Genomic DNA, 27,853 nt, shown 5'->3' on the forward strand with positions numbered 1-27,853 from the left:
GTAACTTTCACCAGTCATTGTTTAGTATATGTAATGATACATGTAAGATTTGTATAAATACACTGTAGGATAGAACACTTGCTGTAACTTTCACCAGCCATTGTTTAGTAATGATACATGTAAGATTTGTATAAATACCATGTAGGGTAGAGCACTTGCTGTAACTTTCACCAGCCATTGTTAAGTACATGGGATGATACATGTAAGATTTGTATAAATACACTGTAGAGTAGAACACTTGCTGTAACTTTCACCGGTCATTGTTTAGTAATGATACATGTAAGATTTGTATAAATACACTGTAGAGTAGAACATTTGCTGTAACTTTTACCAGTCATTGTTTAGTAATGATACATGTAAGATTTGTATAAATACACTGTAGGGTAGAACACTTGCTGTAACTTTCACCAGTCATTGTTTAGCATATGTAATGATACATGTAAGATTTGTATAAATACCCTGTAGGGTAGAACACTTACTGTAACTTTCACCAGTCATTGTTTAGTAATGATACATGTAAGATTTGTATAAATACACTGTAGGATAGAACACTTGCTGTAACTTTCACCAGCCATTGTTTAGTAATGATACATGTAAGATTTGTATAAATACCATGTAGGGTAGAGCACTTGCTGTAACTTTCACCAGCCATTGTTAAGTACATGGGATGATACATGTAAGATTTGTATAAATACACTGTAGAGTAGAACACTTGCTGTAACTTTCACCGGTCATTGTTTAGTAATGATACATGTAAGATTTGTATAAATACACTGTAGAGTAGAACACTTGCTGTAACTTTTACCAGTCATTGTTTAGTAATGATACATGTAAGATTTGTATAAATACACTGTAGGGTAGAACACTTGCTGTAACTTTCACCAGTCATTGTTTAGCATATGTAATGATACATGTAAGATTTGTATAAATACCCTGTAGGGTAGAACACTTACTGTAACTTTCACCAGTCATTGTTTAGTAATGATACATGTAAGATTTGTATAAATACCCTGTAGGGTAGAACAATTGCTGTAACTTTCATCAGTCATTGTTTAGTAATGATACATGTAAGATTTGTATAAATACCATGTAGGGTAGAGCACTTGCTGTAACTTTCACCAGTCATTGTTTAGTAATGATACATGTAAGATTTGTATAAATACCCTGTAGGGTAGAACACTTGATATAACTTTCACCAGTCATTGTTTAGCATATGAAATGATACATGTAAGATTTGTATAATACACTGTAGAGTAGAACACTTGCTGTAACTTTTACCAGTCATTGTTTAGTAATGATACATGTAAGATTTGTATAAATACACTGTAGGGTAGAACACTTGCTGTAACTTTCACCAGTCATTGTTTAGCATATGTAATGATACATGTAAGATTTGTATAAATACCCTGTAGGGTAGAACACTTACTGTAACTTTCACCAGTCATTGTTTAGTAATGATACATGTAAGATTTGTATAAATACCCTGTAGGGTAGAACACTTGCTGTAACTTTCATCAGTCATTGTTTAGTAATGATACATGTAAGATTTGTATAAATACCATGTAGGGTAGAGCACTTGCTGTAACTTTCACCAGTCATTGTTTAGTAATGATACATGTAAGATTTGTATAAATACCCTGTAGGGTAGAACACTTGCTGTAACTTTCACCAGTCATTGTTTAGTAATGATACATGTAAGATTTGTATAAATACCCTGTAGGGTAGAACACTTGCTGTAACTTTCATCAGTCATTGTTTAGTAATGATACATGTAAGATTTGTATAAATACCCTGTAGGGTAGAACACTTCCTGTAAATTTCATCAGTCATTGTTTAGTAATGATACATGTAAGATTTGTATAAATACCATGTAGGGTAGAGCACTTGCTGTAACTTTCACCAGCCATTGTTAAGTACATGGGATGATACATGTAAGATTTGTATAAATACCCTGTAGGGTAGAACACTTGCTGTAACTTTCACCAGTCATTGTTTAGTAATGATACATGTAAGATTTGTATAAATACACTGTAGAGTAGAACATTTGCTGTTTCTATCACAGATTCGTCCCTGAAGGTGACATACTACACCAGGTTAAGCAGTCTATAACGATGCTACAGCAGTTTCCCGATCTCTTCGCTGGTTACGATTTGGTCGGACAGGAAGATCCCGGTATACCGCTCATTGATTACATCAACGCCCTTCTCTATCCTTCACAACAAAAAATCAATCTACCGTACTTCTTCCATGCAGGAGAAACAGGTAACCAGACATCAGTGGTTTGTGTGTGTAAATGTTTTGCTCTGATACTACCAGAAGTTAGATTTCTCATCTCTGTCATTATTTCTATTACTCATAGGATGTAAGTTCTCAAAGTGATCATTGCCATATTTGTATTTATACTGTATGTTCTTATCAAACCTTTTAGATTATTTCTTTAGGGTAGTCCTTAAATACATAGCTCTTGAATAAATATGATCAAAATGGGATCTATTACTTAAACATGTACAAAAACTGAAAAAATTGTATAAAAGTCCTTTGCGACTTATCAGCTGGAAAATATGGTAAGTTGTTTGTAGCCTGACCTTAACCTTGTATTTTTACAGACTGGGAAGGAACACAAACAGACAAAAACCTTATAGATGCCATTCTCCTAAACACAAGTCGTATTGGCCATGGCTACGCTCTAACTAAACATCCTCTAGCCATGAATATGGTGAAGAGTAGAGGGATAGCGGTCGAGGTTAATCCTATATCTAACCAGGTTAGTAGTCCATAGGTTAACAGTCAGTAATTTGTTCACGAGGATAGCTGTTGAGGTTAATCCCATCTAACCAGGTTAGTAGTGATCAATAGGTTAACAGTCAGTAATCAGTTAATGAGGATAGCGGTCGAGGTTAATCCTATATCTAACCAGGCTAGTAGTCCATAGGTTAACAGTCAGTAATTTGTTCATGAGGATAGCTGTTGAGGTTAATCCCATATCTAACCAGGTTAGTAGTCCATAGGTTAGCAGTCAGTAATTTGTTTATGAGGATAGCTGTTGAGGTTAATCCCATCTAACCAGGTTAGTAGTGATCAATATGTTAGCAGTCAGTAATCAGTTAATGAGGATAGCGGTCGAGGTTAATCCCTTATCTAACCAGGTTAGTAGTACCAAGGTAAGCAGTCAGTAATCAGTTAATGAGAATAGCTGTCAAAGTTAATCACATATCTAACCAGGTTAGTAGTCCCAAGGTAAGCAGTCAGTAATCAGTTAATGAGGATAGCGTTCGAGGGTTAATCCCATAACTCACCAGGTTGGTAGTCCAAAGGTAAGCAGTCAGTAATCAGTTAACCAGGTTAGTTATAGTGGTTGTATCTAGTAACCAGTCAGTAATCGGTTAACCAGGTTAGTTATATTGACTGTATCTAGGTTGTCAGTCAGTAATTTGTAAACCAGGTAAGTTACATTAATTGTATCTAGGTTGACAGTCAGGAATCAGTTAACCAGGTTTATTATATTGAGTGTACCTATGTTAGCTGTCAGTTAGCTCGCTCTTTTACATAACAGTCAGTAATCAGTTAACCAGATTAGTTATATTGATTGTATCTAGGTAAGCAGTTAGGGGTCCGTTAACCAGGTTAGTTACATTGATTATAACCAGGTATATCATTCAGTAAACAGTTTAGTTATATTGATTGTATCTAGGTTAGCAGTCAGTAATCTTTTAACCAGATTAGTTATATAGAGTTTATCTAAGTTAGCAGTCAGTAATCAGTTAACCAGGTTTATTATATTGAGTTTACCTAGGTTAGCTGTCAGTTATCTGTTAATCAGGTTAGTTGTATAGATTTTATCTAGGTTAGCAGTCAGTAATCAGTTAACCAGGTTAATTATATTGATTTTATCTAGGTTAGCTGTCATTAATCTGTTTACCAGGTTTGTTATATTGATTATACCTAGGTTAGCAGTCAGTAATCAGTTAACCAGGTTTGTTATATTGATTATACCTAGGTTAGCAGTCAGTTATCAGTTAACCAGGATATTATATTGATTGTATCTAGGTTAACAGTCAGTAATCTGTTAACCAGTGTAGTTATATTGATTTTGTCTGGATTAGTTAGAGTTTATCTAATCTGTTATCTTTTACAGGTGTTACAGTTAGTAGATGACCTGAGAAATCACCCTGCTGCCAGCCTTATCGCCGACGGTTTCCCAATCGTTGTAAGTGCTGATGACCCTTCGGTGTGGGGCTCCCGAGGGTTATCCTACGACTTTTACATGACCTTTATGGGCCTAGCTGGTGCTGACGCTGACCTGGCTATGCTGAAGAAACTCGCCATTAATTCACTTGAGTAAGTCTGGTTCGGTGTTCTTTTGTCCTTTGTGATGTAGAAAATGTCTGGAGATATTGTTGATGTATGACAACCTGTTATGTATATAGATAATTTTTTGATGTAGAAAATGTCTGGAGATATTGTTGATGTATGACAACCTGTTCTGTATATAGATAATTTTTTGATGTAGAAAATGTCTGGAGATATTGTTGATGTATGACAACATGTATATAGATAATTTTTTGATGTAGAAAATGTCTGGAGATATTGTTGATGTATGACAACCTGTTATGTATATAGATAATTTTTTGATGTAGAAAATGTCTGGAGATATTGTTGATGTATGACAACCTGTTCTGTATATAGATAATTTTTTGATGTAGAAAATGTCTGGAGATATTGTTGATGTATGACAACCTGTTCTGTATATAGATAATTTTTTGATGTAGAAAATGTCTGGAGATATTGTTGATGTATGACAACCTGTTATGTATATAGATAATTTTTTGATGTAGAAAATGTCTGGAGATATTGTTGATGTATGACAACCTGTTCTGTATATAGATAATTTTTTGATGTAGAAAATGTCTGGAGATATTGTTGATGTATGACAACCTGTTCTGTATATAGATAATTTTTTGATGTAGAAAATGTCTGGAGATATTGTTGATGTATGACAACCTGTTCTGTATATAGATAATTTTTTGATGTAGAAAATGTGTGGTGATATTGTCCGACGTATGGTACCCTGTTATGCACCAAGGTCGTAAACTTGTAAATTTGTTTGGTGATCATTTTATGATATTTGATTTCTTTTGTCTTTTCAGGTACAGTTCTTTGTCAGCAAGCATGAAGAGTAAAGCTATTTACCAGTGGCAGTATAAATGGGATCAGTTTATAGATAAAGTCCTGGCTAAACCAAGCAGTTCTATCATTGGCAGAAACTAGGGTAAAAGCAAGCAGTTCTATCATAGGCAGAAACTAGGAAGCATGTAGCTTATTTATAAAACTTAAATCTATGAGGGATAATTGTGATAGAATTTTATTTACTACATGTATTTCAAAGATCACTGTGTGTTAGTCATGTTCTGGTGTCAAGCTGCGTCAATATTTCATGGTTTTATAAGAGATATATTCACAGAATGATTAATATATAACATATATATAATTTGTGATGATATAATTGAATTTCTGAATAATTCACTGGTGATTTTTGAGAAAATACAAATCACATAGCAAAAATGAACCGCTAGTAAAATTTAATCTCTGCTATTTACCACCACAAATGTATATTTTGTGATTTTGGCTTGGTTTTTGAGGTACCCATTAGAGGTGAGACGGCATTTCGAGCGGACAGGGAAATGTCTACCTAGCATATTTTTCGTATAATTTCCAGATTCATCAGGTCATAACTTCATCAATACTTGGCCAATATGGTTCATCAAGCACTCATTGGATAGATGAATTATTTCTCTTTAAGGTATGATATGCGTCAATGGTGTATAGAGTTAGTTTATAAAAAATCATGTTTTTGAAAAATAGGTCCGTTTTTCTCGATTGCTGAGTTCATACCCTTGATTCCATGATATATATATGATATATGTATACTGTTGGTTTAAAAAATCGTTCCAGGTCCCTGTGATTTTACATACATGTATGGTATTTTGTACGAAATTTTTACATTTGGTTTGTATGAAATATACTGTTTGTTTTGTAAAGTTCTTTAATTTTTATGGAAATAATAGGTAATTTATAAACTGGTGTATTTTATAATGTTGTATGTTTTGTTGTCATAGGTGATATTGTGGTGATATGTGATAAATATATTGAAAAATATCCACAGATGATTTTATAGACAATCAATAGGAAGGTGCCACGTAAAAGAAAGCATTGGTATTCAGGGAAATTCAATGTTTTATTATATATAGGATACTAACTAACTAATTTGCATTGTGCCAAAAGTCTATACTGCAATTTTCATTCAAAACTTTATAATTAATTTTCATTTGTTTTCATACTAAATTAGATTTTCTGATTAGCAGACTCTTTTTCTTCTACTATAAAGAAAAAATCTGAAAATGGCGCAAAAACACGACGTTATGACATCACAATAGAGACGTTGACATTGCATATTGATTAAGAAAAAATAATCCATTAGAAAATCAGTAGAATCCTATGTTTAAAGGGACAATTCAGTCTAAGAGAGTACATTAAAATTTATACATATTTCGGAAATAAAACATTTCAAAAAAAAAATCAGATTAGTTGGTTTTACTGTGATATGCCAGAAAAGTCCACAGTAGTGAAATGTATGTGAAATGTTCAAACTGGCTTACTGTCCACCATTGCACATTGTGGTCGGACGACTTGTATGCTGAACCCTTTTCCTTGCCAGTGTAGTAAAGAAATTTTTGTCTCAAACTACTCATATCGCTCTTACAGTAGTATGTTTACTTTATTAGATGCATGTTCTTGTCTAAAAATAATTTCATAAACTCCTCAGTTGTTGTTTACTACATTTGTTTGCATGACTTTGGCTTGGGTATGGGTACAGCGTATATAATGTACCTGCTTAATCGTATTGATCAACGATTTGGAATTTCAACAGTATCAATCAAAATACTTAACAATGTCGTGAAATTTGTCAATATTTCTAGTTATATGTTTCATAAGGAATGTTAAATAATACACTTATGTCATATTTTGCTTCGTGGTTATGTAACAGAATTGGCCTCACTGCATTGTCCCTTTAAATGTCTTTTATGTTATCAAGTAGTCTGAAAAATTAATTGTCAGCATTTTGTGAGAATTCGCTACACGTATTCACACAGTTTGCAAACAAAATTTCTTTCATAACCCAATGAAGTTAAAAAAATAATGACATAAATGCTTGTAAAGAATATTTTCTCCCCTTAGATAATTTTTGTGCTGCATTATGTTGTTAGGGTGATTATGAATACATTAGAAAGTATCCAGTAACGATAACCAGTTATTTACCGCGAGATGCAGGTATCAAACATGGCGGAGTGATTTTAAACTTTTTCCTGATGTAAATATCGTTAATTTAAGAAGCTCAAACTTCAAAATGATTTTAACCTTAACTTGTAATTTTATGTGTGAAAGTGCTGTCATGTACAGTTGTTCATTGTGTTTTTGATATATGATTATGTATACATAATTTGTTTTTATGATTCAGTCCATTTAAACCATTTTTATGTAAAACATTGACATTCTGAATTGTATGTTTACAGACATAGCAACTATTGTCATAGACCTAAACAGCTGTTTCTTGCACTGGTTTTCAAAGCTTTTACAGTATGTGAGGAAGAATGACAGATTTTGAAGTAACTTTATTTCATTGCAAATCTGTTATTTGATATTTTGCTTCAAAGTACGAGGTGAATGGTGTGTTTAAAGAGTTTTTATATACATGTACTGAAATTTGGCACGTGGTTGTTTAAATGTATAGTACAACTGACGTCATATTAAATATATATCTGTTTACAATTATAGATCCATGAACTGTATAGAGATACGTTAGTTACAGTTAAAGATCCATGAACTGTAAAGAGATATGTTAGTTACAGTTATAGATCCATGAACTGTATAGAGATACGTTAGTTACAGTTATAGATCCATGAACTGTATAGAGATACGTTAGTTACAGTTATAGATCCATGAACTGTATAGAGATATGTTAGTTACAGTGATAGATCCATGAACTGTATAGAGATACGTTAGTTACAGTGATAGATCCATGAACTGTATAGAGATACGTTAGTTACAGTTATAGATCCATGAACTGTATAGAGATACGTTAGTTACAGTGATAGATCCATGAACTGTATAGAGATACGTTAGTTACAGTTATAGATCCATGAACTGTATAGAGATACGTTAGTTACAGTGATAGATCCATGAACTGTATAGAGATACATTAGTTACAGTTATAGATCCATGAACTGTAAAGAGATATGTTAGTTACAGTTATAGATCCATGAACTGTATAGAGATACGTTAGTTACAGTGATAGATCCATGAACTGTATAGAGATACGTTAGTTACAGTTATAGATCCATGAACTGTATAGAGATACGTTAGTTACAGTGATAGATCCATAAACTGTATAGAGATATGTTAGTTACAGTTATAGATCCATGAACTGTATAGAGATACGTTAGTTACAGTTATAGATCCATGAACTGTATAGAGATATGTTAGTTACAGTGATAGATCCATGAACTGTATAGAGATACGTTAGTTACAGTTATAGATCCATGTGCTGTATAGAGATATGTTAGTTACAGTTATAGATCCATGAACTGTATAGAGATACGTTAGTTACAGTGATAGATCCATGAACTGTATAGAGATACGTTAGTTACAGTGATAGATCCATGAACTGTAAAGAGATATGTTAGTTACAGTTATAGATCCATGAACTGTAAAGAGATATGTTAGTTACAGTGATAGATCCATGAACTGTAAAGAGATACGTTAGTTACAGTGATAGATCCATGAACTGTATAGAGATACGTTAGTTACAGTTATAGATCCATGAACTGTATAGAGATACGTTAGTTACAGTTATAGATCCATGAACTGTATAGAGATACGTTAGTTACAGTTATAGATCCATGAACTGTATAGAGATACGTTAGTTACAGTGATAGATCCATGAACTGTATAGAGATACGTTAGTTACAGTTATAGATCCATGAACTGTATAGAGATACGTTAGTTACAGTGATAGATCCATGAACTGTAAAGAGATATGTTAGTTACAGTTATAGATCCATGAACTGTATAGAGATACGTTAGTTACAGTGATAGATCCATGAACTGTATAGAGATACGTTAGTTACAGTGATAGATCCATGAACTGTATAGAGATACGTTAGTTACAGTTATAGATCCATGAACTGTATAGAGATATGTTAGTTACAGTTATAGATCCATGAACTGTATAGAGATACGTTAGTTACAGTGATAGATCCATGAACTGTATAGAGATACGTTAGTTACAGTGATAGATCCATGAACTGTATAGAGATACGTTAGTTACAGTGATAGATCCATGAACTGTATAGAGATATGTTAGTTACAGTTATAGATCCATGAACTGTAAAGAGATATGTTAGTTACAGTGATAGTAACTAACATATCTCTTAGTTAGTTACAGTTATAGATCCATGAACTGTAAAGAGATATGTTAGTTACAGTGATAGATCCATGAACTGTATAGAGATACATTTGTTACATATTTTATAATCAAATTTTGAATTATTGCCTTTTCAAAGTAATGTTTTTTGTCTGCAATGCAATCCAGTTAAATTTGAGGAACCTTTATACATTACCTGGAGTATTGTAAAGTAAACTTGAGGAACCTTTATACATTACCTGGAGTATTGTAAAGTTTGTTGTAGTGAGCTGATCACAGGTACTTGATGTTATATACCTGGTAGATAAAAATTCTGTTACAACATTATAGTTGTATCATGACAACTATACCTAGTCAGTGATTGATGTTGTGTCTGAACATAGTCTGTTTTCATGTTTGACATATCATTATAACAATGAAATATTTTACCATTGTTATCTTTAACATACTATCAAAAACACAATTTCTTGTATTCAAAGAAAAAATTGACAAACAAAGAGGATATTTCATGTTGTATACAACATAAAATGAAATGTCCTTTGTGCCTACTGTTGTAATCGCATTTCCACACGCCAATTAATCGGAAAATACTTTAAAACTCCACATCATAACTTGTATCCAGTATTAACTACAGGAAATGAAACCCTGTTTTGTAGTGATTTCTATCAATGCAATATACAGGTCTGTTTTATGAGCGAAAGTCATCATCATTTAATTTTTAGCCAACCTGGCCCTGCCTTAGTGCAGCATCTGTCATCATTTAATTTAAAGCGAACCTGGCCCTTCCATATTGCAGCATCCATCATCATTTAATTTTTAGCCAACCTGGCCCTGCGATAGTGCAGCATCTGTCATCCGTCATAAATCTGTCGTCCGTCGTCCTTGGGTTAAGGAGAACAGAGTTTGACTCTGACCCTATGGGGTTAGAGGGATGGGCCCATTGGGGGAAGTAAATTCTTTATATCGCCGTAAATCATACATGGATTTTAACTAAACTTTGAAAGAAACATGCCTGGCAGAAATTGAACTGTTTTTTTTAAATAAAGTTTATCTCTACTCCCCCTGGCACAGTAGAGACAGGGTCCAATAGGGAAACTAGAGACAAAATAATTTAAATTGCTACTATATATAGCTAGTCATTGAGTTCTGCAAGGATTGTAATCAGATTTGGCCAGAAACATCCTTTGGGTAAGGGAACAGAGTTTGCATAAATCTTGGCTCTGACCCACTAGGGTAGGAGTGGCAGGGCCAAATATGGAAATTACAGGTAAATCTTTAAAACCCAACAATCCTGTATTCAGAAAATAACTTGGCATTACAAACCAGGTGAGTGATACGGCATTACAAACCAGGTGAGCAATACAGGCCTTCTAGGCCTCTTGGTAATATTGATTTATTGTTGTATCCTTGGTGATTGGATGATTTCTGTTTTGGATGGTAATTTTGTTATTGTTTGAGATGTTGATAAATGAGGTATATTATCTAGATGTGTATTTTTTATGATCAGAGATTTTACATTTCACACTGCCATTCCCTAAATTTAACATGACATACACAATTATATTACTTATGGTTAATCATCGGTATATGTATACATATTTGTGGTGCTCTGGGAGAATGATAAAACTTGTGCCTTAACACAAACTGAAAAATAATGTTAATGCAGTTGATCACCAATTATTTGTTGAATATTTCCTAGTTAAGTAATGTTCCTGTCTCATTTTAATTATATTATCTTATACACCAGTGGTGAAACTTTAAAAAGAAAACAGTACTTTTACAATTTCCATAACTGTTGAAATAACATGAACTCATGTTTTTTCATGAATTCTATATGGGTACATTGTATGTTAATTTGTCAAAACATATGATGGTTGAGAAAATGCCATTGTTGTTTATAGATACAATCTGATAATTAATGTTACCTTCTGAAAATAAAATTTTGATTCGTGCTACTGTTTGTATGTTTTGTAATTTAAATGTTGAATTGTAAACTCAATACTACCTAACAAACAGAAAGCAAAGACATCTCAACTCACATATAAAGTTATATCATGCGCTGAGACATCAAGCTATCTTCAATCAGACGCCTGTACTTCAATTGAGTCAGAGCACCAGTCAGAAGTTATATTTTGAGTCCAGCCAGAAGGTATATATGTTGAGTCCAGCCAGAAGGTATATGTTGAGTCCAGTCAGAAGGTATATCTTGAGTCCAGTCAGAAGGTTTATCTTGAGTCCAGTCAGAAGGTATATCTTGAGCCTAGTCAGAAGGCATATCTTGATCCCAGTCAGAAGGTATATCTTGAGTCCAGTCAGAAGGTATATCTTGAGCCTAGTCAGAAGGCATATCTTGATCCCAGTCAGAAGGTATATCTTGAGTCCAGTCAGAAGGTATATATGTTGAGTCCAGCCAGAAGGTATATGTTGAGTCCAGTCAGAAGGCATATCTTGATCCCAGTCAGAAGGTATATCTTGAGTCCAGTCAGAAGGTATATCTTAATCCCAGTCAGAAGGTATATCTTGAACCCTGTCAGAAGGCATATCTTGATCCCAGTCAGAAGGCATATCTTGATCCCAGTCAGAAGGTATATCTTGAGTCCAGTCAGAAGGTATATCTTGATCCCAGTCAGAAGGTATATCTTGAACCCTGTCAGAAGGTATATTTTGAGTCCAGTCAGAAGGTATATCTTGAACCCCGTCAGAAGGGTGTGTTCTCCATTTGCCCACTTTTTAGAGAACAAAGAAAAGTGTTGGTATAGGAGAACAATGGAAAACCAATTATAGTCAGTTTCATAATAATTTTACCTGTGCTTACCTGTATTCGTTTACCTGAGCTACCTATAGTTTGTCAAAAGAAAGGTAAATAGAGGGATATCAATATATACAGTACAGTGTACGTACAATGTACTATATATATTTGATCATTTTGACAGACAATTATGCATAATAGTTTATATGTTACATCTTTATAAATTTCAACATTGAGATAAGAATAAAGAACAAAATTGCATCCAAGTTTTAGGAGCAGTGTCACAGGAAGAGCAAATTGTTTTTTACCAACTGTTTCAATTTCAAGAATTAGATAAAATCATAAAAACTTCTACATCTGTCGTTATTAGGAGAACCCAATCAAGACAATAATGCTTGTAATGTTGGCATGTGTACTTATGTAGCTATATAGAGAATATATCACAAGAAACTGTTCAATCTATAGGATGATACATGTAACAATACACATGTAAATATGCATGTATTTAATAAATTATATCATATGTAGTTGTGTTCCATAAACATTGTATATCAAACTTTACTGATGTCCCGACATTCCAATACCGTATATATTTAGTTTAAACTTTCTTTATTGAATTTAGTTCCAGTGGCTTATTGTGGATGGGAAAAATGATTGTTTATAAGAGGTAGATTTACATAGAATTGGTGTAATAAATGTATGATCAGAGTTCCGAGTTTCATATCTATGCACATCTGAGACGCAGGAAGGAATTCGATTGAATAGGTACATAGGTGTATGGTGGTGAAACATTTTGTGGAAGTGGATGATTTTTCTGTTTTTTCTTCGATCATATAAACTTGTCCATCCTACTTCACAAAATAATTCATCATTACTAGTTAATTTGGTAGCCCCAGATACTATGCGAGCGGCTTCAATGTTAATATTTTCTAGTTTTGTCTCTAATTCTTTAGGTATGTTTCCCCATACAATATCGCCATACTCAAGAATTGGTCGAATGAAGGAGACATATATAGTTTAAAGAGTTTGTTTATCCAAATGAAATTTTAAGGCTCTAATGATGTTAAGTTTAGAAGAAGTTTTCGTTATAATATGGTTTACATGATCCATCATGAAATGGTGAATGTACAAGAGGAAAGTCGTTGACTTTTATTATATATATATATATATATATATATATATATGCACATCACTTTTATCACACTATAAAAATCTAAGCATTTCTACAGAAGATAGACTTCTGCAAACTGCAAATTGTTTGAGAGAATGAGAATGTTATACTATAACTGAAGAACAGTGAGAAATTGTTCGAAGTTTTTTCTGATTTTGAAATTTCGTTAACTTATATACAGTAAACCTCCGAGTCCGAACACGCAATTTTCCGAGAAAAACGGTAATTTTGTAGCTAGTAATGACTTTTTATAATATATACTACTTCGGATAGTTTGCACCTGTCCAAATATGAAAGTAAAAGTGATACTTTTGTCATCAAATCGGCAGAATGGGGCCCTAAAAATGACGATAAATTGCATTTTATTACAGTAAAATTGTCAAAAATGTTATTTCTAATGAAAAGAGGCTATATATATATATATTATAAAATGTATGATACATATAACCATAAACTATTTGTCTAGTTAGCATTTATGTGTATATGTAGATGAAGTTTAATGTAGCTGTATTTATGTATGTATAATATGTTTGTCAAAAAGATAGAAAGAACTTTTGAAGTTAGTACCAAATATTAATTTTATGTATTTAATAGATGTTTCCATGTAATAAGATTTCCATGCATGTACATGTTATGCATAAATGATACCCTTATGGAATAAGTACAGTAGCACAGGTGAAATTCACAGGTAAAACACAGGTAAATCCAGGTTTACTTCTCTGAAATAGACTATAATCCGTGTCATAACATTCTGCTAATTATCAGATTATAAAAAGTGGGCAAATGGAGATACTTGCTGAGTCTAGATAATAATTGTTAAATTAGGTGACCTCACCGTAGAAATCATTCATTAAATTTCCAGAGAACACTGATTTAATTGTAAAATCCCAAATGATATACAATGTATATTTCCATTTGCTGGGTATTGACACAATATAACCTTACCAAACAAAAAGAGAATTTATGATATTTTTTCTATAACTCCCGTTGGTGTAGTGATATGACGAATATGTTTCGTGACGTTGATCTGGCCGACGTCACGACATTATATAACGCACCATTTGTTTAGCGTACTTGCGTGCTACAGAATAAAAAAAAAAAAACCCAATTATACTAATAAATAAGAACAAAAAGGGTTGTAGAGACACCTATAATATTTTTATTTCAAGAAATAATTACGCAACTAGATTATATCGAAAAATGGTCAAACATACTCAATGTAAATGAAATTGAAATAAAAAAAACTTGCAAAATGTTACTCTAAGTACAACATTTTAGGATGTTACTCTAAGGTGGTTCCAGTACAGAATAACTCATAGAATATTGGCAACTAACGTTCATTTTTAACAAGAATTAATATTTTAGAAAACCCATTATGTACTTTCTTTAACCAGAGGGAGGGAACCATATTTCATTTATTCTATGAATGTGAGCGTGTCTATAGATTATGGATCAGAATTGAAAACAGAATATTCTTGAAAATGTCTGTTCATATCAACTTTTAAAAACGTGAAATTTTATTCGGCAAATGCGGTAAACAATACCAAGCACAAAACACTGTAATGCTGATATATTATTATAAATCTGACAGGTTCTCATCCCTGTGCAATGACAAACTAAATGAATGAAGCCTATTAAAGATCGATGCTCCACCGCCGACAGAGCATAAATGATACCCATCATTTTAACAATAATTGGTGTTAAATTGTGTGTATATATATATATATAATTAACACAAATAAAAAAAGAATATAAAATAATTTATTTTGCTTTCGGTACATGCGCAATCCAAACTGCATTCCATATAGCACATAGTTCCACAGATTTTTTTTCGGGATGCAATTAATTATTTTAGATATGTTTATCTTGAAGTAAAATTGGAAGCTCAACTTGTCAATAGTGGTAAAGGTGTACAGTAAGTAACTTTTGTAACTAAAGGAAAAAAACTAAATCGTCTGCTCCTGCTTTTGATAGTGAAAATTACCATTTGTCAGCGGTGGAGCATCTTTAAACTGAATACTATAAGTGAGTAAGTGAGAGTGTAAGAGATGTTTCTTTTGTATTTGTCTTTGTATACTGTGAAAAAGCTAATAAAAATGTGTTTCGAGTGATAAAAAAACCAATTGTTCCATGTTATTCGCAACAATATTTGTTGAACTTGTGATTTTAAAATGTTGAATGAATATTGGAAGTTCACCTGTGGTTTTGTTCATTTGATATATAACTGTACAATACAGGTGAAAACAGAAATATAAGTTTAAACAAGAGGGCCTGTATCGCTCACCTGGTTATTGTAATTCCAAGTAATGTTCTGAAAACAAGATCATTGTTTCTTTTCTTAATTTTGTTTTAATTAAATTGTTCAGAAGGTGATGATAAGTGTATTACTATCTAAAGCTAATAATTTTTGCGACTCTACAAAATTATCAATTTTGTTTTTCTTATTCCAAAGCCGTTTCGGAAAGGCTCACTACCTTTCCGAAACAAAAAAATAAGTTTCTTAAAAACAATTATAACATAATAACAAATCTAATGATGGCCTGAGAGGTTACAACACCAAACAAATGCATGTTATTTGCGTAATCGATGTAACAGTGAAGATTCAGTTCGCTGTTTTGTCGTATGACACAGTGATAGTCAACTAACGCGTGGTAATAAGGACGATGGCGGGAAGCATAAGACGACCCCTGTTATGAAAATCAACATTTAATTTATTTTAATTAAATTGTTCAGAAGGTGATGATAAGTGTATTACTAACTGTAAGCTAATAACTTATGCGACTCTACAAAATTATCAATCTCGTTTTACATTCCTATTTTGAAAATAAAAAGCCGTTCGGATAGGTAGTGGGCCTTTAAAAAATTAAAATCAAATGCCGTTTCTGAAAGGTCAGCGGGCCTGACTATAAAATATGGACGTAAGCTTATAACCTTAATTTATGTCCATATCATAAGACAACAGGATTTCAAAGTATTTTGACAAGTGGTTTGAATACTGTTTCCAGATACCCATGGCCACTACTCTAAAAGTAAACGAGTTTTTCACGAAGTTCTGAACTACAAAGTTATTTGTATGCAGCTTGGTATTCAATATAAGGCCAAAAAATGTCTGTTTAGGATTACATTGGCAAAAAAATAGGGTCGGTTGGTCGGGGTATTTTTTAGTGTCTTTCACTCTAAAATAATGGCCGGAACTGGAGTATGAGATCGAAATATCGAGACTTTTATTTTATTTTTTCGTAGAAAAGTGGGAAAAAATAAGGTCGGGGTTAAAAAATTAGGGTCGGTCGGGTAACCCTAAACAAACATTTTTTTGGTCTAATTAAAATTAGACTTGTAATTTCACTTCGTAATATGTAACGTAACGTATACGTAGAGCATCGTATAGTGGAGCGGAATTAAAAGACTAATTTTAATTAGATTGCTTAAATTATGTCCTGTTGTTCATTCATGGATACACATATAGAAACATATTTTAGAGCTGTGTTATACGTATGAACGTTTCTGGTACTGACAGGTTGGGGGTATTTGCCACACTTTTTTACTTTCTTCAAACGTTTATAAACACCCCCCCCCCCTAGTCTTTTATAAAAAAAACAATAATAACACACAGGGACCTGATGAGAATTAGTTAGAGTTTATATCGATATGGACCCATCAGAGTCCTATAGACGATTTTTCGACGTATTAGGAGTCTATATGTGTACATTACTATGTAGTGTTTTTTTAAAGATTTTAAAAAGGTTTTTGTTGGAAACCCCTAGCTAGCTAATACGTCTAAAAATGGTCTATGCATGGGCACTCTGGTGGGTTCAAATTAAATAAATTGTAACTCAGATCTCTGTGTAATACGTATCTTTGTCTGCATGCAAATTATTTATTATCATTATATTATTAATAATTAGGCAAGATTAGGACGAATCCCTCTTCAGCTGGTGTTAGTTTAGAAAGTGAATTAATATCGCATCCTGAAAAAAAGTTTGACTTAAGAAGTCCGTTACTATGTCAGTAAAAAATACTATTATTATTTTCTTGTAAGAAAATAAAGGTACGAATATTTAAAATCAATTTCGATTAAGGTAAAGAATTAATACTGATCAATATAAAAGTTGCTAAACATTAACTGGATGCAAAATTCCGGATTCTCCTATTCGTTTTTTATAATCCAACTTTGACGTTTCAATGGGGTAGAAAACGTTTGCATATAAAGGGCTTTATCATTATAGTAAAAGTTAATGTTAAGCTCAACATTGACGCTGATCAACACGCCAGAGTCTGGAAATTTTCTGTGTTGTAATGATGAAATAAGAATTACTGCGTCTTGCTTTCAAGACAAGAAAAGAAGAATTTGTTTGTGTGAAATAGAAATGGATGTAGACAATGACATTGATGGTAAACTGCTTCAGCAGTTTAGTTCTATGGGAACAACAGACAGAGAAGTGTTGATTTCAGATTTTCAGAAATTGCTGGGTCCGAATCAGCTTACGCCAGCAGGATGTGCATTTTTCTTAGATATGAACAATTGGTATGTGGTGGTCGAAAATTAACGACAGTTAATGATATTTTTATTTGAAATCTACCTATAATGGGTGATTTTATCGGCGAAATTGTGGATATTTGTATAAAACAGATTAAATTTAAGATCAAGCTGTGCTTTCAAACTCCTCAACGTTTAACTCCAGCCTTCAAATCAGCAATCTGCTTTGCCTATTTAATTTTTTCACACTCATTCCTCATTGACATAAACTTCAGCTAGATGAAGGTGGTCAGTATAATATAGATGTAGAATGTGCAGCAGGTTTTAAATAGTTTACCCTCACAACATGAGAGTCAAATGTTTTTTAACCAGACATTATTTTGCTGACTGCTGACACGACGTAATATTTCAAAAGTGTCTCGTTGTGCTATACTTCTAACATTGTTGGAGTGATTTTAGTTATAGTATACATAGAATGAGATATATACAGTCGCCTTCTATCTTCAATTAAGCATTGATGTCATTATTTTTTAACTTCATCAGGGTACGAAAGAAATTTTGTTTGCAAATTGTGTGAATCCGCACAGCAGATTCTCATAAAAGTTTGCAAACAAAATTTATTTCATAACCCGATGAAGTTATCAAATAGTTACATCAATGCAATATAATTAATTTTTCAGACTACCTGATAACATAAAATATGTATGTTTAAACATACAATTTTCTTGATTTTCTAATGGATTATTTTTTCTAAATCTATAAGCAACGTGACGTCTCTATTGTGATGTCATGATTATGTTAGGTTTTCCCGCCATTCTCAGATTTTTTTTCTTCGTAGAATACGAAAAAAAATCTGCCAAACAGAATATCAGATTAAGTAGGAAAACAAATGAAAATTAATTATTTTTTACTTGGGGAATTTCCCATTAGCTCATGAGTGACCGTAGAGTGGAGAAGCAGAAAATCTAGTGTCACGGGTTCAGCCTGGCAGGTGGCACACTACTCTCACCCTGTTACAGATGTAACCATATACAGCTAGCTATATATAGCATGTGTTGTATATATCTACTAGCAGCATGTTTTAAAAACTTAAGTAACATGAACTTAATTCTTCTACAAGCTAAGGAGTTTATTTCATGTAGAATAAAATGGTCTTCTCCTAATTGACAGAACACTGGTCATGACCTGATTTGTCGATGGGACAACCTATTAATTGGCAGGGCTACTATGTACACGTAGGCAATAAACCAATCTAATTTTAAAATTTGTCTAATAATTCTGCTTCACTACGATACACTTTAATACACAAGATCTAGAAATTCTCAGCTGTGTCATCTCGGCACGATTCTGATTTTAATTAGATTGGTGATAAGCAAGTTACTAACATTATACTCAAGTATATGGTTATTAAGGAAAGTGAAAAGAAAACTTTTTACTGGGGTAGCTAATATAACTAGCTACATGTATATAAGGAAAAGATGTGACTCGATCACACCCACTAGAAAATTCCTTGTATCATGAAAATGCAGCTTAACCATATGCCTATGTCTCATAGAATATATATATAGTATAGATAATTAGTAAATTGATGAATGTAGACATATCACATTGCCTCTATATATATCCATATACGTACATAGTTTAGCTTGATTTACGAAAGTGAAAACTTTTGCTTGTAAAGTTTAATATATATACAATGTAATAAAGCTTTTTCACTTGCTATTTGTAAGTACATGTTCCAGAATAGCAAGTGGAAAAAAATGCACTTGTACATGTATCACATCATCATGCAAAATAAATAATATTCATTAATTCATAACAAAACTGTTTTATCCAAGGCCTGTTTTATGTAAAACATCACTGGCATCAATTTTGAAAATGATGTGTATTTGATGGTACCAGTGTGTGATGTTGTGAATATATATCATTGATAGTTTTTTTTTAATTTTCTTTTGAGTATGAGGGAACATGAAATTAAACAGGTCTGTAGATATGTAGTTAAGGACTTCAAGGAGATATATAGGATTTTACATGAGTGTTCATTTCATATGAGTTTCATAAAATCTCATATGAAATGAACACAAATTTAAGATACTTTTTATTACATAAATCCAAATACTTACATAACAAAGAATTTCAGGTCAAAATGTGTTCCGAAAATACTGCAAAGGCCTCCATCCTGATGTCAGTACTCACATCATTTTCCTGACGTCATTTTATTGTTTCTGTCTGACGTCACAATGGATTTCCAGCAAATTGAAAATCGCTCCAGATCATATTACACTGGTGACATTTGCAAAAATATTACACGGGCAAACTCACTCGATGTTAGGCGGATTATGTGATAAAAGGATATCTCGACTTTTGTGAAAGATATTTTGGGGACGCTATATACTGTAGCTAGCATTTGTCAAAGATCACGCTGGCAAGCCAAAATTTTCTTCACTAGGGTTGAGACATCCAGCTATCTCATAGACAGAGCTATACAGGAAACACTTTATTGGTCTTAAACCTAATGATATAATAACATTTATATTGTATTTAGTTTGAATTTTGAACAGGAACCTCCAAGGTGCCATTGGTTCCTACTTTGAATATGATCAGCCCAATGTGAAGCTTCCGTCGATGACGTTCATCATGGATGTAACCGTAGGTGAGGGAGAGGCTGTACCACCAGACACAACCTTCATTAAAACCTGGCGCATACAAAACACAGGTAAACATATACTACGCAAACCTTTCTTCTCAATGTATAATGATCTAACAAAACTCTAATGTGTAATATATATGCTGTCATTGTCATTTCATTTTTAGGTAGGGGGGGCCGCGGTGGCCGAGTGGTTAAGATGTCCCGACATATTACCACAAGCCCTCCACCTCTGGGATGCGGGTTCGAATCCCATGTGGGGCAGTTGCCAGGTACTGACCGCTGGCCGGTGGTTTTTCTCCGGGTACTCCGGCTTTCCTCCACCAACAAACCTGGCACATCCTTACATGACCCTGGCTGTTAATAGGACGTAAAACTAAACAAACCAATCATTTTTAGGTCACCTGAGACGAAGTCTCAAGTAACCTATTCTAATCGCCTTTTGTCCTTCGTCGTCCGTCGTGCGTCGTATGTCCGTAAACAATTTTTATTTTCGACTTCTTCTCCAAAACTGCTGAAGCAATTTCAATGAAATTTTACACAAACCTTCTAAGGCATAAGGCCAATCAAAATTGGGAATTATATGGTCCCCACCCCCCAGGGGGCTGTTGGAGGGGCCAAAAGGGGTAAAATTGAGTAAAATTTCAAAAATCTTCTTCTCTACTCACAGATGTGGTAGAATCAAATACTCTTCATAGATAGAAAGGTCTTAAGGTCCTTTACAAAAATTGTGAATTATATGATCCTTGGGTCTCTAGCAGGGTTGGGGTAATTAAAAATGTAATTGTAATTAATTGCAATTAATTACATTTTTTCAAGTAATTGAAAGTAATTTGTAATTAAGAAATATTTTAATTACATGTAATTGTAATTGTAATTAATTACATTATAAAAATGTGTAATTAACAATTACATTTCAATTACTTTTCAATTACATTTATATATTTACTAATGTCTAAATAATTACCAAGATTAATGAATGCATGACATTTATTTGGCCATGTAGAAATTTAAACAGGTAACATATGTGAGACAGTAACCATAGTATACAGTATAGTATAGGTACCTGTAGTTTACCCCTCAAGCAATATACAAGTTTGAAGTTGTGAACACAAAGCCTGTGATTACAACTCACAAAGGTCTTGCTTATATAACACCTGTTGATCACCTAATTAGCAAATCTAATGAAGGCAAAAATATAGATGATAGTTCAGATTTGTCTTCACTGCCCCTGCCAAGAAAATTATAATTAACAGAAGACTTGTTTTTCAGTTTTCTTCCCACTATATAAATAACACTGTTACGAAAGAGACACAACTGAGGTCTTAAATCCAATGAATTGTAGGCATCTACATTAGTGAAGTTTGCACAGAGAAATATTGTGACCCAATAAAGTTCTGGAAAGATTATTCTTGCAGATTTCTAACTTCGTCTTTTTTAGCTAGCAAGTACTTAGCTATACCAGCCACTTCAGCTCCAGTAGAGAGATTGTTTAGTGTTAATTTCTGGCAAAGTATTCCGACCAGACAGATACAGACTGTCTGATGATGATTTTGAGATGCTAATGATGATAAAATACAATAAAAAATATGAATATCTTGTACATAAAGCTGACGCATTTGACAATATTACTGCTAGGTCCAATAAAAATGTACATGTAAAACAAATAACCCTACCAATACTCAATTGTACCTTGCGGTTTATGTGAAGTGAACATGTGTTCTATCAGAATTTACTAATATCGACTATTATATCTGTATAACTGCTACAGTGTATGCTTATACAAATGTGTATATGCAATGACGTATATCTCACATATAAATCCTTGGTATAATCATATAAAAAAACATAGTAAGAAAATGTAATGTGTAATTGTAATTAATTACTTTTTGAATGTAATTGTAATTGTAATTAATTACATTTACAAAACTGAGTAATTGTAATTGTAATTGTAATTGAGTTTTGACCAAGTAATTGTAATTGTAATTAATTACATTGCAATGTAATTGACCCCAACCCTGGTCTCTAGTTTCCCCCTGGGGAAGAGGTTAAGTTTACTATAGTTTATATTGGGAAAACACATTTTTGAGCATTATTTGGTCATTTGTAATAGGAAATGAGTCAAATGTTGTCAGAATTATCAGTATGAGATGGCCATTTAATCCTATTAACAAATTTTCTATGACTGAGAACCAGGGGCCTTAGGGCGGGGTCAAAAGGGGTCAAATAGGCTAAAACTTCAAAAATCTTCGTCTGAAATTCTGGATATGGTAGAATCAAATATTTTTTCATAAATAGGAAGGTCTTAAGGTCCTTTACAAAAATTGTGAATTATATGACCCTGGGGTCTTACGTTTCCCCCTGGGGACAAAGAAGTAGTTCACTGATGACCAAATAGATTTATTTTATTTTGACATTTTTAATTACTAGCATTTAGCTCCTGATTTTTCACACCCTACAATAGTTAATTAGTTATAATAGAATTAAGAAACATACTTGGTAAGTCGCTAAAAGTAACTACATCTTGTAGTTTAAAATTGCAGTTTGTAGAATCAGTAAATGTAGTTTCTTGGAATTAGTTACCACCTCTGCATTGTAACAAACCTAATTGGCTGTACCCTTTTGTTTTGAAGGTGATGAGCAGTGGCCGCCTGGCTGTAACCTAATGCACTGTTCTGGAGAGAACCTGAGTCGATCGGATCGTGTGATGGTGGACGCCTTACAGGCCGGACAGGTGGCAGATGTCAGTATACACATGCATAGTCCGTCAGAGACCGGTACATACCCGAGTCAGTGGAGGATGTCTACCCCTACAGGAATGTACTTTGGAGGTGAGCTTTTTAATAATACACTGTAGGTACTAGTAATTACTCTGATATTGAATATTGATTACCAGTCATCTAACATTGATCGATAATTGATAATCAGCTCAAATACAGGATGTAGAAGACTATTTAACTACATGTATCTTATAAAAACTATTATTGTGTCAAATAAAAAGTACAATAAACGTCGCCCTATTTTAAATGATTTTGGTTGTGTTTCAGATATGATTTGGGTGATAATAACTGTAGAAAAAGGAGGAGTTCTAGCAGTCACCCAACAGCTGTCCAATTTTGGCAGTGGAGCATTTGCTCAAAGTCCGACAAAGGAATACCCACAAAACCCATTTGCTTCACCTCAGAAACTTGATAACTCACCCATCCCACTGGCTTCACCAAACTCCTCGATCATAGCGCAGCAAGGAAGTCCCGACACAATGGCTCAGTTCAGTCCTAGTCCAGTCCCAGGCAGGACGTGGTCGGGGCCCACTATGGGACCCGAACCTAACCCTATGGCCCGATCACTTTTCCCAGTAAGTCAACTATTTACTATATACTACAAAACAATTATAATTGTGTATGTTCTTTGTTGAACTTTGAAATTCTGTTCTGATTTTAAGAATCTGTTTTGATATTTGATTCTGTGTTTGTTTCAGACCCAGGGTGAGCAGGGCAGCGATTCGTTAGACATGGGAGAGGACATGTCCTAACATTGGGACGGTGAGAGAGTGGTTGTTACCGAGTGGTGCGAGGCTGTGTGGAAGACGCTGTATATAGTGTACATTATCATCATCTACGTACATACTGTAAAGGAGAGATTGTGCCTTGGATATTGGTGTCTGTTGGTTAAAGGTTAAGTCAAGGTCATATACTTCCTGCTAGATGTTGGTGTCTGTTGGTTAAAGGTTAAATCAAGGTCGTATACTTTCAACTAGATGTTGGTGTCTGTTGGTTAAGTCAAGGTCGTATACTTCCAACTAGATATTGGTGTCTGTTGGTTAAGTCAAGGTCGTATACTTCCAACTAGATATTGGTGTCTGTTGGTTAAGTCAAGGTCGTATACTTCCAACTAGATATTGGTGTCTGTTGGTTAAGTCAAGGTCGTATACTTCCAACTAGATATTGGTGTCTGTTGGTTAAAGGTTAAGTCAAGGTCGGATACTTCCAACTAGATATTGGTGTCTGTTGGTTAAGTCAAGGTCGTATACTTCCAACTAGATATTGGTGTCTGTTGGTTAAGTCAAGGTCGTATACTTCCAACTAGATATTGGTGTCTGTTGGTTAAGTCAAGGTCGTATACTTCCAACTAGATATTGGTGTCTGTTGGTTAAAGGTTAAGTCAAGGTCGGATACTTCCAACTAGATATTGGTGTCTGTTGGTTAAGTCAAGGTCGTATACTTCCAACTAGATATTGGTATCTGCTGGTTAAAGGTTAAGTCAAGGTCGTATACTTCCAACTAGATATTGGTGTCTGTTGGTTAAGTCAAGGTCGTATACTTCCTGCTAGGATATTGGTGTCTGTTGGTTAAAGGTCAAGTTAAGGTCATATACTTCCAACTAGATATTGGTGTCTGTTGGTTAAGTCAAGGTCGTATACTTCCAACTAGATATTGGTGTCTGTTGGTTAAGTCAAGGTCGGATACTTCCAACTAGATATTGGTGTCTGTTGGTTAAGTCAAGGTTGTATACTTCCAACTAGATATTGGTGTCTGTTGGTTAAGTCAATGTTGTATACTTCCTGCTAGGATATTGGTGTCAGTGGGTTAAGTCAAGCATAGGTGTATAGCATGCTGGTAAGTCAAAGACCAACTATAGACTACATAGAGAAAGGTAAGGAACTCCTCCCTGATGCATAATTGGGTAATTTAGTTCTAAGTGCTGTAGAAGAATATCCAAACCAGATATCTAAACAGCTTGGTCCTGATTAAAAGTTAGGATGATAAATTTTAATATGATAACAAGAAGTCTCCATTCTTGTCTGGGTGCGATTCTAATCTAAAAATCTCGTCGTGTGATGTGATGATACAGGATTGTCTCCATTCTTGTCTGGGTCCAATTCTAAACTAGAAAACTCTTCATGTGATGTGAGGATTCAAGTTTGTCTCCATTCTTGTCGCGCTCCGAATCTAATCTAAAAATCTTCTGTGATGTACAAGGATGTTCTTTTCAAAAGTAATGATGTGCATTGAGCCTCTATGTATTAATGTTACAAATTGGTAATCAAGGAACTTCTATCACAGTTAGGTGGTAAGTTGGTTTCCTTAATGCCTTCTTATGTCAAACATGTTAGCAGTAGTTGATAATGCCATATACAGTAAAGCATGGTTATACCGAACCTCCGAGGACCAATCAGATAGCTTTGTTAAACACAGTTCATTATATACATATTACAAAGAAAGGAACCTTAATGGGAAATGAACAGTTCCACATTATAACCATTAATTTGTTGTACATCCTTGGAAGTGTGTTTGTTGTAAACATATTTTACTGTATTAAATGGTCAACACTGATATGTCCAAGGCACACATTTCTCTACTTTTACAGACAAGTATAGGATAAGGGTTGCAAAACCCTCTTTTCTCTATTTCAAGAAAACTTTTCACATATAATTATAATTTTACTTGTATATTTATTTGATAACTGAATGCATATTTCAATATATAAATATAAAACAGAAATAGTATGTATTATTATAGTAAATCACATAATGTTTGGAAGTGTATGTTTATTGACATGTGTACCTATAGTGTTAAAAAAGAAGACACTTAGTCTATTAAAAAGAGTCTTCTGGGCAATGACAGAATTGAAAATTAGGAAATTAAATATTACTAACAAAAATGACTGGCTGCCTGAACTAAGCAAAGTAACTATTGATCAACTAGTTCTAATGTTCTATTTTGTTTTACAAGAACACAAAAATAACACCAGGCTTTTTATAGCTTTTAAACATAGTATGAGACTACTTAAGTGGACCAGTAATGGTGGTCAATACGTGGACCAGTAATTGTGGTGATCTCACATTAACTAATTAGAGTTACATTAATGTTATATGGCATTAAAAAATGGGAAACAGTCAGCAAACTGATGGGAGTTTTTGTGTTGCCTGCAACGCAAGGGCGACACTTAGGTATCACTATGTCAGCGTCGGCGTCGGCGGTGTCGGCGTCCGGGAAACGGTTTCCGCTCGATAACTTAAATATTTATCGTCCAATTTCAACCAAATTTTATAAATTGTTTTATATCAATGAGGTCTCGGATGAGTTCGATAATGGTCAATATCCGTCAATATTTGCAAGAGTTACAGAACTTTAAAATCGTCAAAACAGAAAAATCCATGGTTTCCGCTCGATAACTTAAATATTTATCGTCCAATTTTAACGAAATTTCATAAATTATTTTATATCAATGAGATCTTGGATGAGTTCTATAATGGTCAAAATCTGTCAATGTTTTCAAGAGTTACAGGACTTTGAAATCATCAAAACAGAAAAATCCATGGTTTCCGCTCGATATCTTAAATATTTATTGTCTAATTTCAACCAAATTTGGTATGTTGCTTTATATTAATGAGATCTTAGATCGGTTCGATACTGGTCAAAATCTGTCAATATTTGCAAGAGTTACGGGACCTTAAAATAGTCAAAGCATGGCTTCCGCTTGAAAACATTAGTATTTATTGTCCGATTCCAACCAAATTTGGTATGTTAATTGCTTTATATCAATGAGATCTTAGATGGGTTTGATACTTTTCAAAATCCATCAATATTTGCAAGAGTTATGGAACTTGATTTCTTCACCTAAATTATTAAAAATACTTTCAACTGTAAATTACTATTTTTTGTGATGCTGTGCAGGCGACACATCCATTTCCGTGGAATTCTTGTTAGTAATCAATACTATATGTATTACAGTCAGCAAACTGACGAGAGTTTTTAGTAATTAATACTAAATTTTCTAGAAATCTGTAATATGTGTATGTTTAATTAAGACATGAAATGAAATAGAGAATGTATGGGGCTTTAATAAAGTTTCCTTGTTAATACTATGTAATAGTACTACCGTATTCGACCCAATTAGCGCCCATGTACCTATAAACTCCCCTTCCTGCTTTTTGAGGCCTCAATTTCAATTGTCCATGCATAAATAAAGACCAAAACTACACTAAACTGTCTAGATTTGCAATAATTATGTCTTATTAGCACCTTTTCAATTTTTTAAACACCCTGAGCGCTTATTGGGTCGAATACGGTATGTTACCTTGTACGCTGGAGTTGGTTTACCGTGTATTTGATTCTTTCCATTCAGAAGGATAAATTTCTTTTTGAGATTTTTTAATTGTTCATTGTTGTAGCATACAAGTGTATTTATTTTCATGGAATCTGATCCCCAAGTATTTAACCTAAGTTAACTCAATTTCATAGTTAATTGTCAGTGTTGTTCTATAATGACTGTCTAGATAATTTCGTTAAGTGTTTTCCATTCACATATCTAAAACTATTTTTATT

At 33.5% G+C, this 27,853-nt stretch overlaps 2 protein-coding genes across 4 annotated transcripts in view; both read left to right on the top strand.

The window, feature by feature from the left end:
- Positions 1–11,433, top strand: part of LOC138329579 (adenosine deaminase AGSA-like) — a 34,288-nt gene extending 22,855 nt beyond the window's left edge. Inside the window, exons 6-9 of the mRNA XM_069276663.1 lie at positions 2,063–2,262; positions 2,607–2,764; positions 4,136–4,338; positions 5,148–11,433. Coding sequence (XP_069132764.1) covers positions 2,063–2,262; positions 2,607–2,764; positions 4,136–4,338; positions 5,148–5,268 — 682 coding nt within the window. The 3' untranslated portion in view covers positions 5,269–11,433. The remainder of the gene's footprint in view (positions 1–2,062; positions 2,263–2,606; positions 2,765–4,135; positions 4,339–5,147) is intronic.
- A 6,228-nt stretch (positions 11,434–17,661) lies between these two features.
- LOC138329580 (protein ILRUN-like) lies at positions 17,662–27,726 on the top strand. Of its 3 annotated transcripts, none has more exons than XR_011209470.1 (6): positions 17,662–17,926; positions 20,440–20,594; positions 23,159–23,356; positions 23,573–23,880; positions 24,004–24,726; positions 24,780–27,726. XR_011209470.1 is itself a non-coding variant. In XM_069276664.1 (5 exons), the coding sequence occupies exons 1-5, from the start codon at positions 17,769–17,771 to the stop codon at positions 24,055–24,057; spliced, it is 873 nt and encodes a 290-aa protein (XP_069132765.1). In that variant the 5' UTR covers positions 17,662–17,768; the 3' UTR covers positions 24,058–27,726. The 3 variants fall into 3 exon arrangements, 1 of the variants encoding a protein (XP_069132765.1); XR_011209469.1 differs by having other exon boundaries at positions 24,004–24,210; positions 24,310–27,726; XM_069276664.1 differs by having other exon boundaries at positions 24,004–27,726.
- The last annotated feature ends 127 nt before the right edge of the window (positions 27,727–27,853 follow it).

The sequence above is a fragment of the Argopecten irradians genome, chromosome 8 (assembly GCF_041381155.1).
Source record: "Argopecten irradians isolate NY chromosome 8, Ai_NY, whole genome shotgun sequence".
Lineage (NCBI taxonomy): Eukaryota > Metazoa > Mollusca > Bivalvia > Pectinida > Pectinidae > Argopecten > Argopecten irradians.

Coding starts and splice junctions, on each gene's coding strand:
- LOC138329580 (XM_069276664.1), top strand. CDS start 17,769: ATGGATGTAGACAATGACATTGATGGTAAACTGCTTCAGCAGTTTAGT. Junction 17,927..20,439: donor TTCTTAGATATGAACAATTG/GTATGTGGTGGT, acceptor AATTTTGAACAG/GAACCTCCAAGGTGCCATTG. Junction 23,357..23,572: donor TACAGGAATGTACTTTGGAG/GTGAGCTTTTTA, acceptor GTTGTGTTTCAG/ATATGATTTGGGTGATAATA.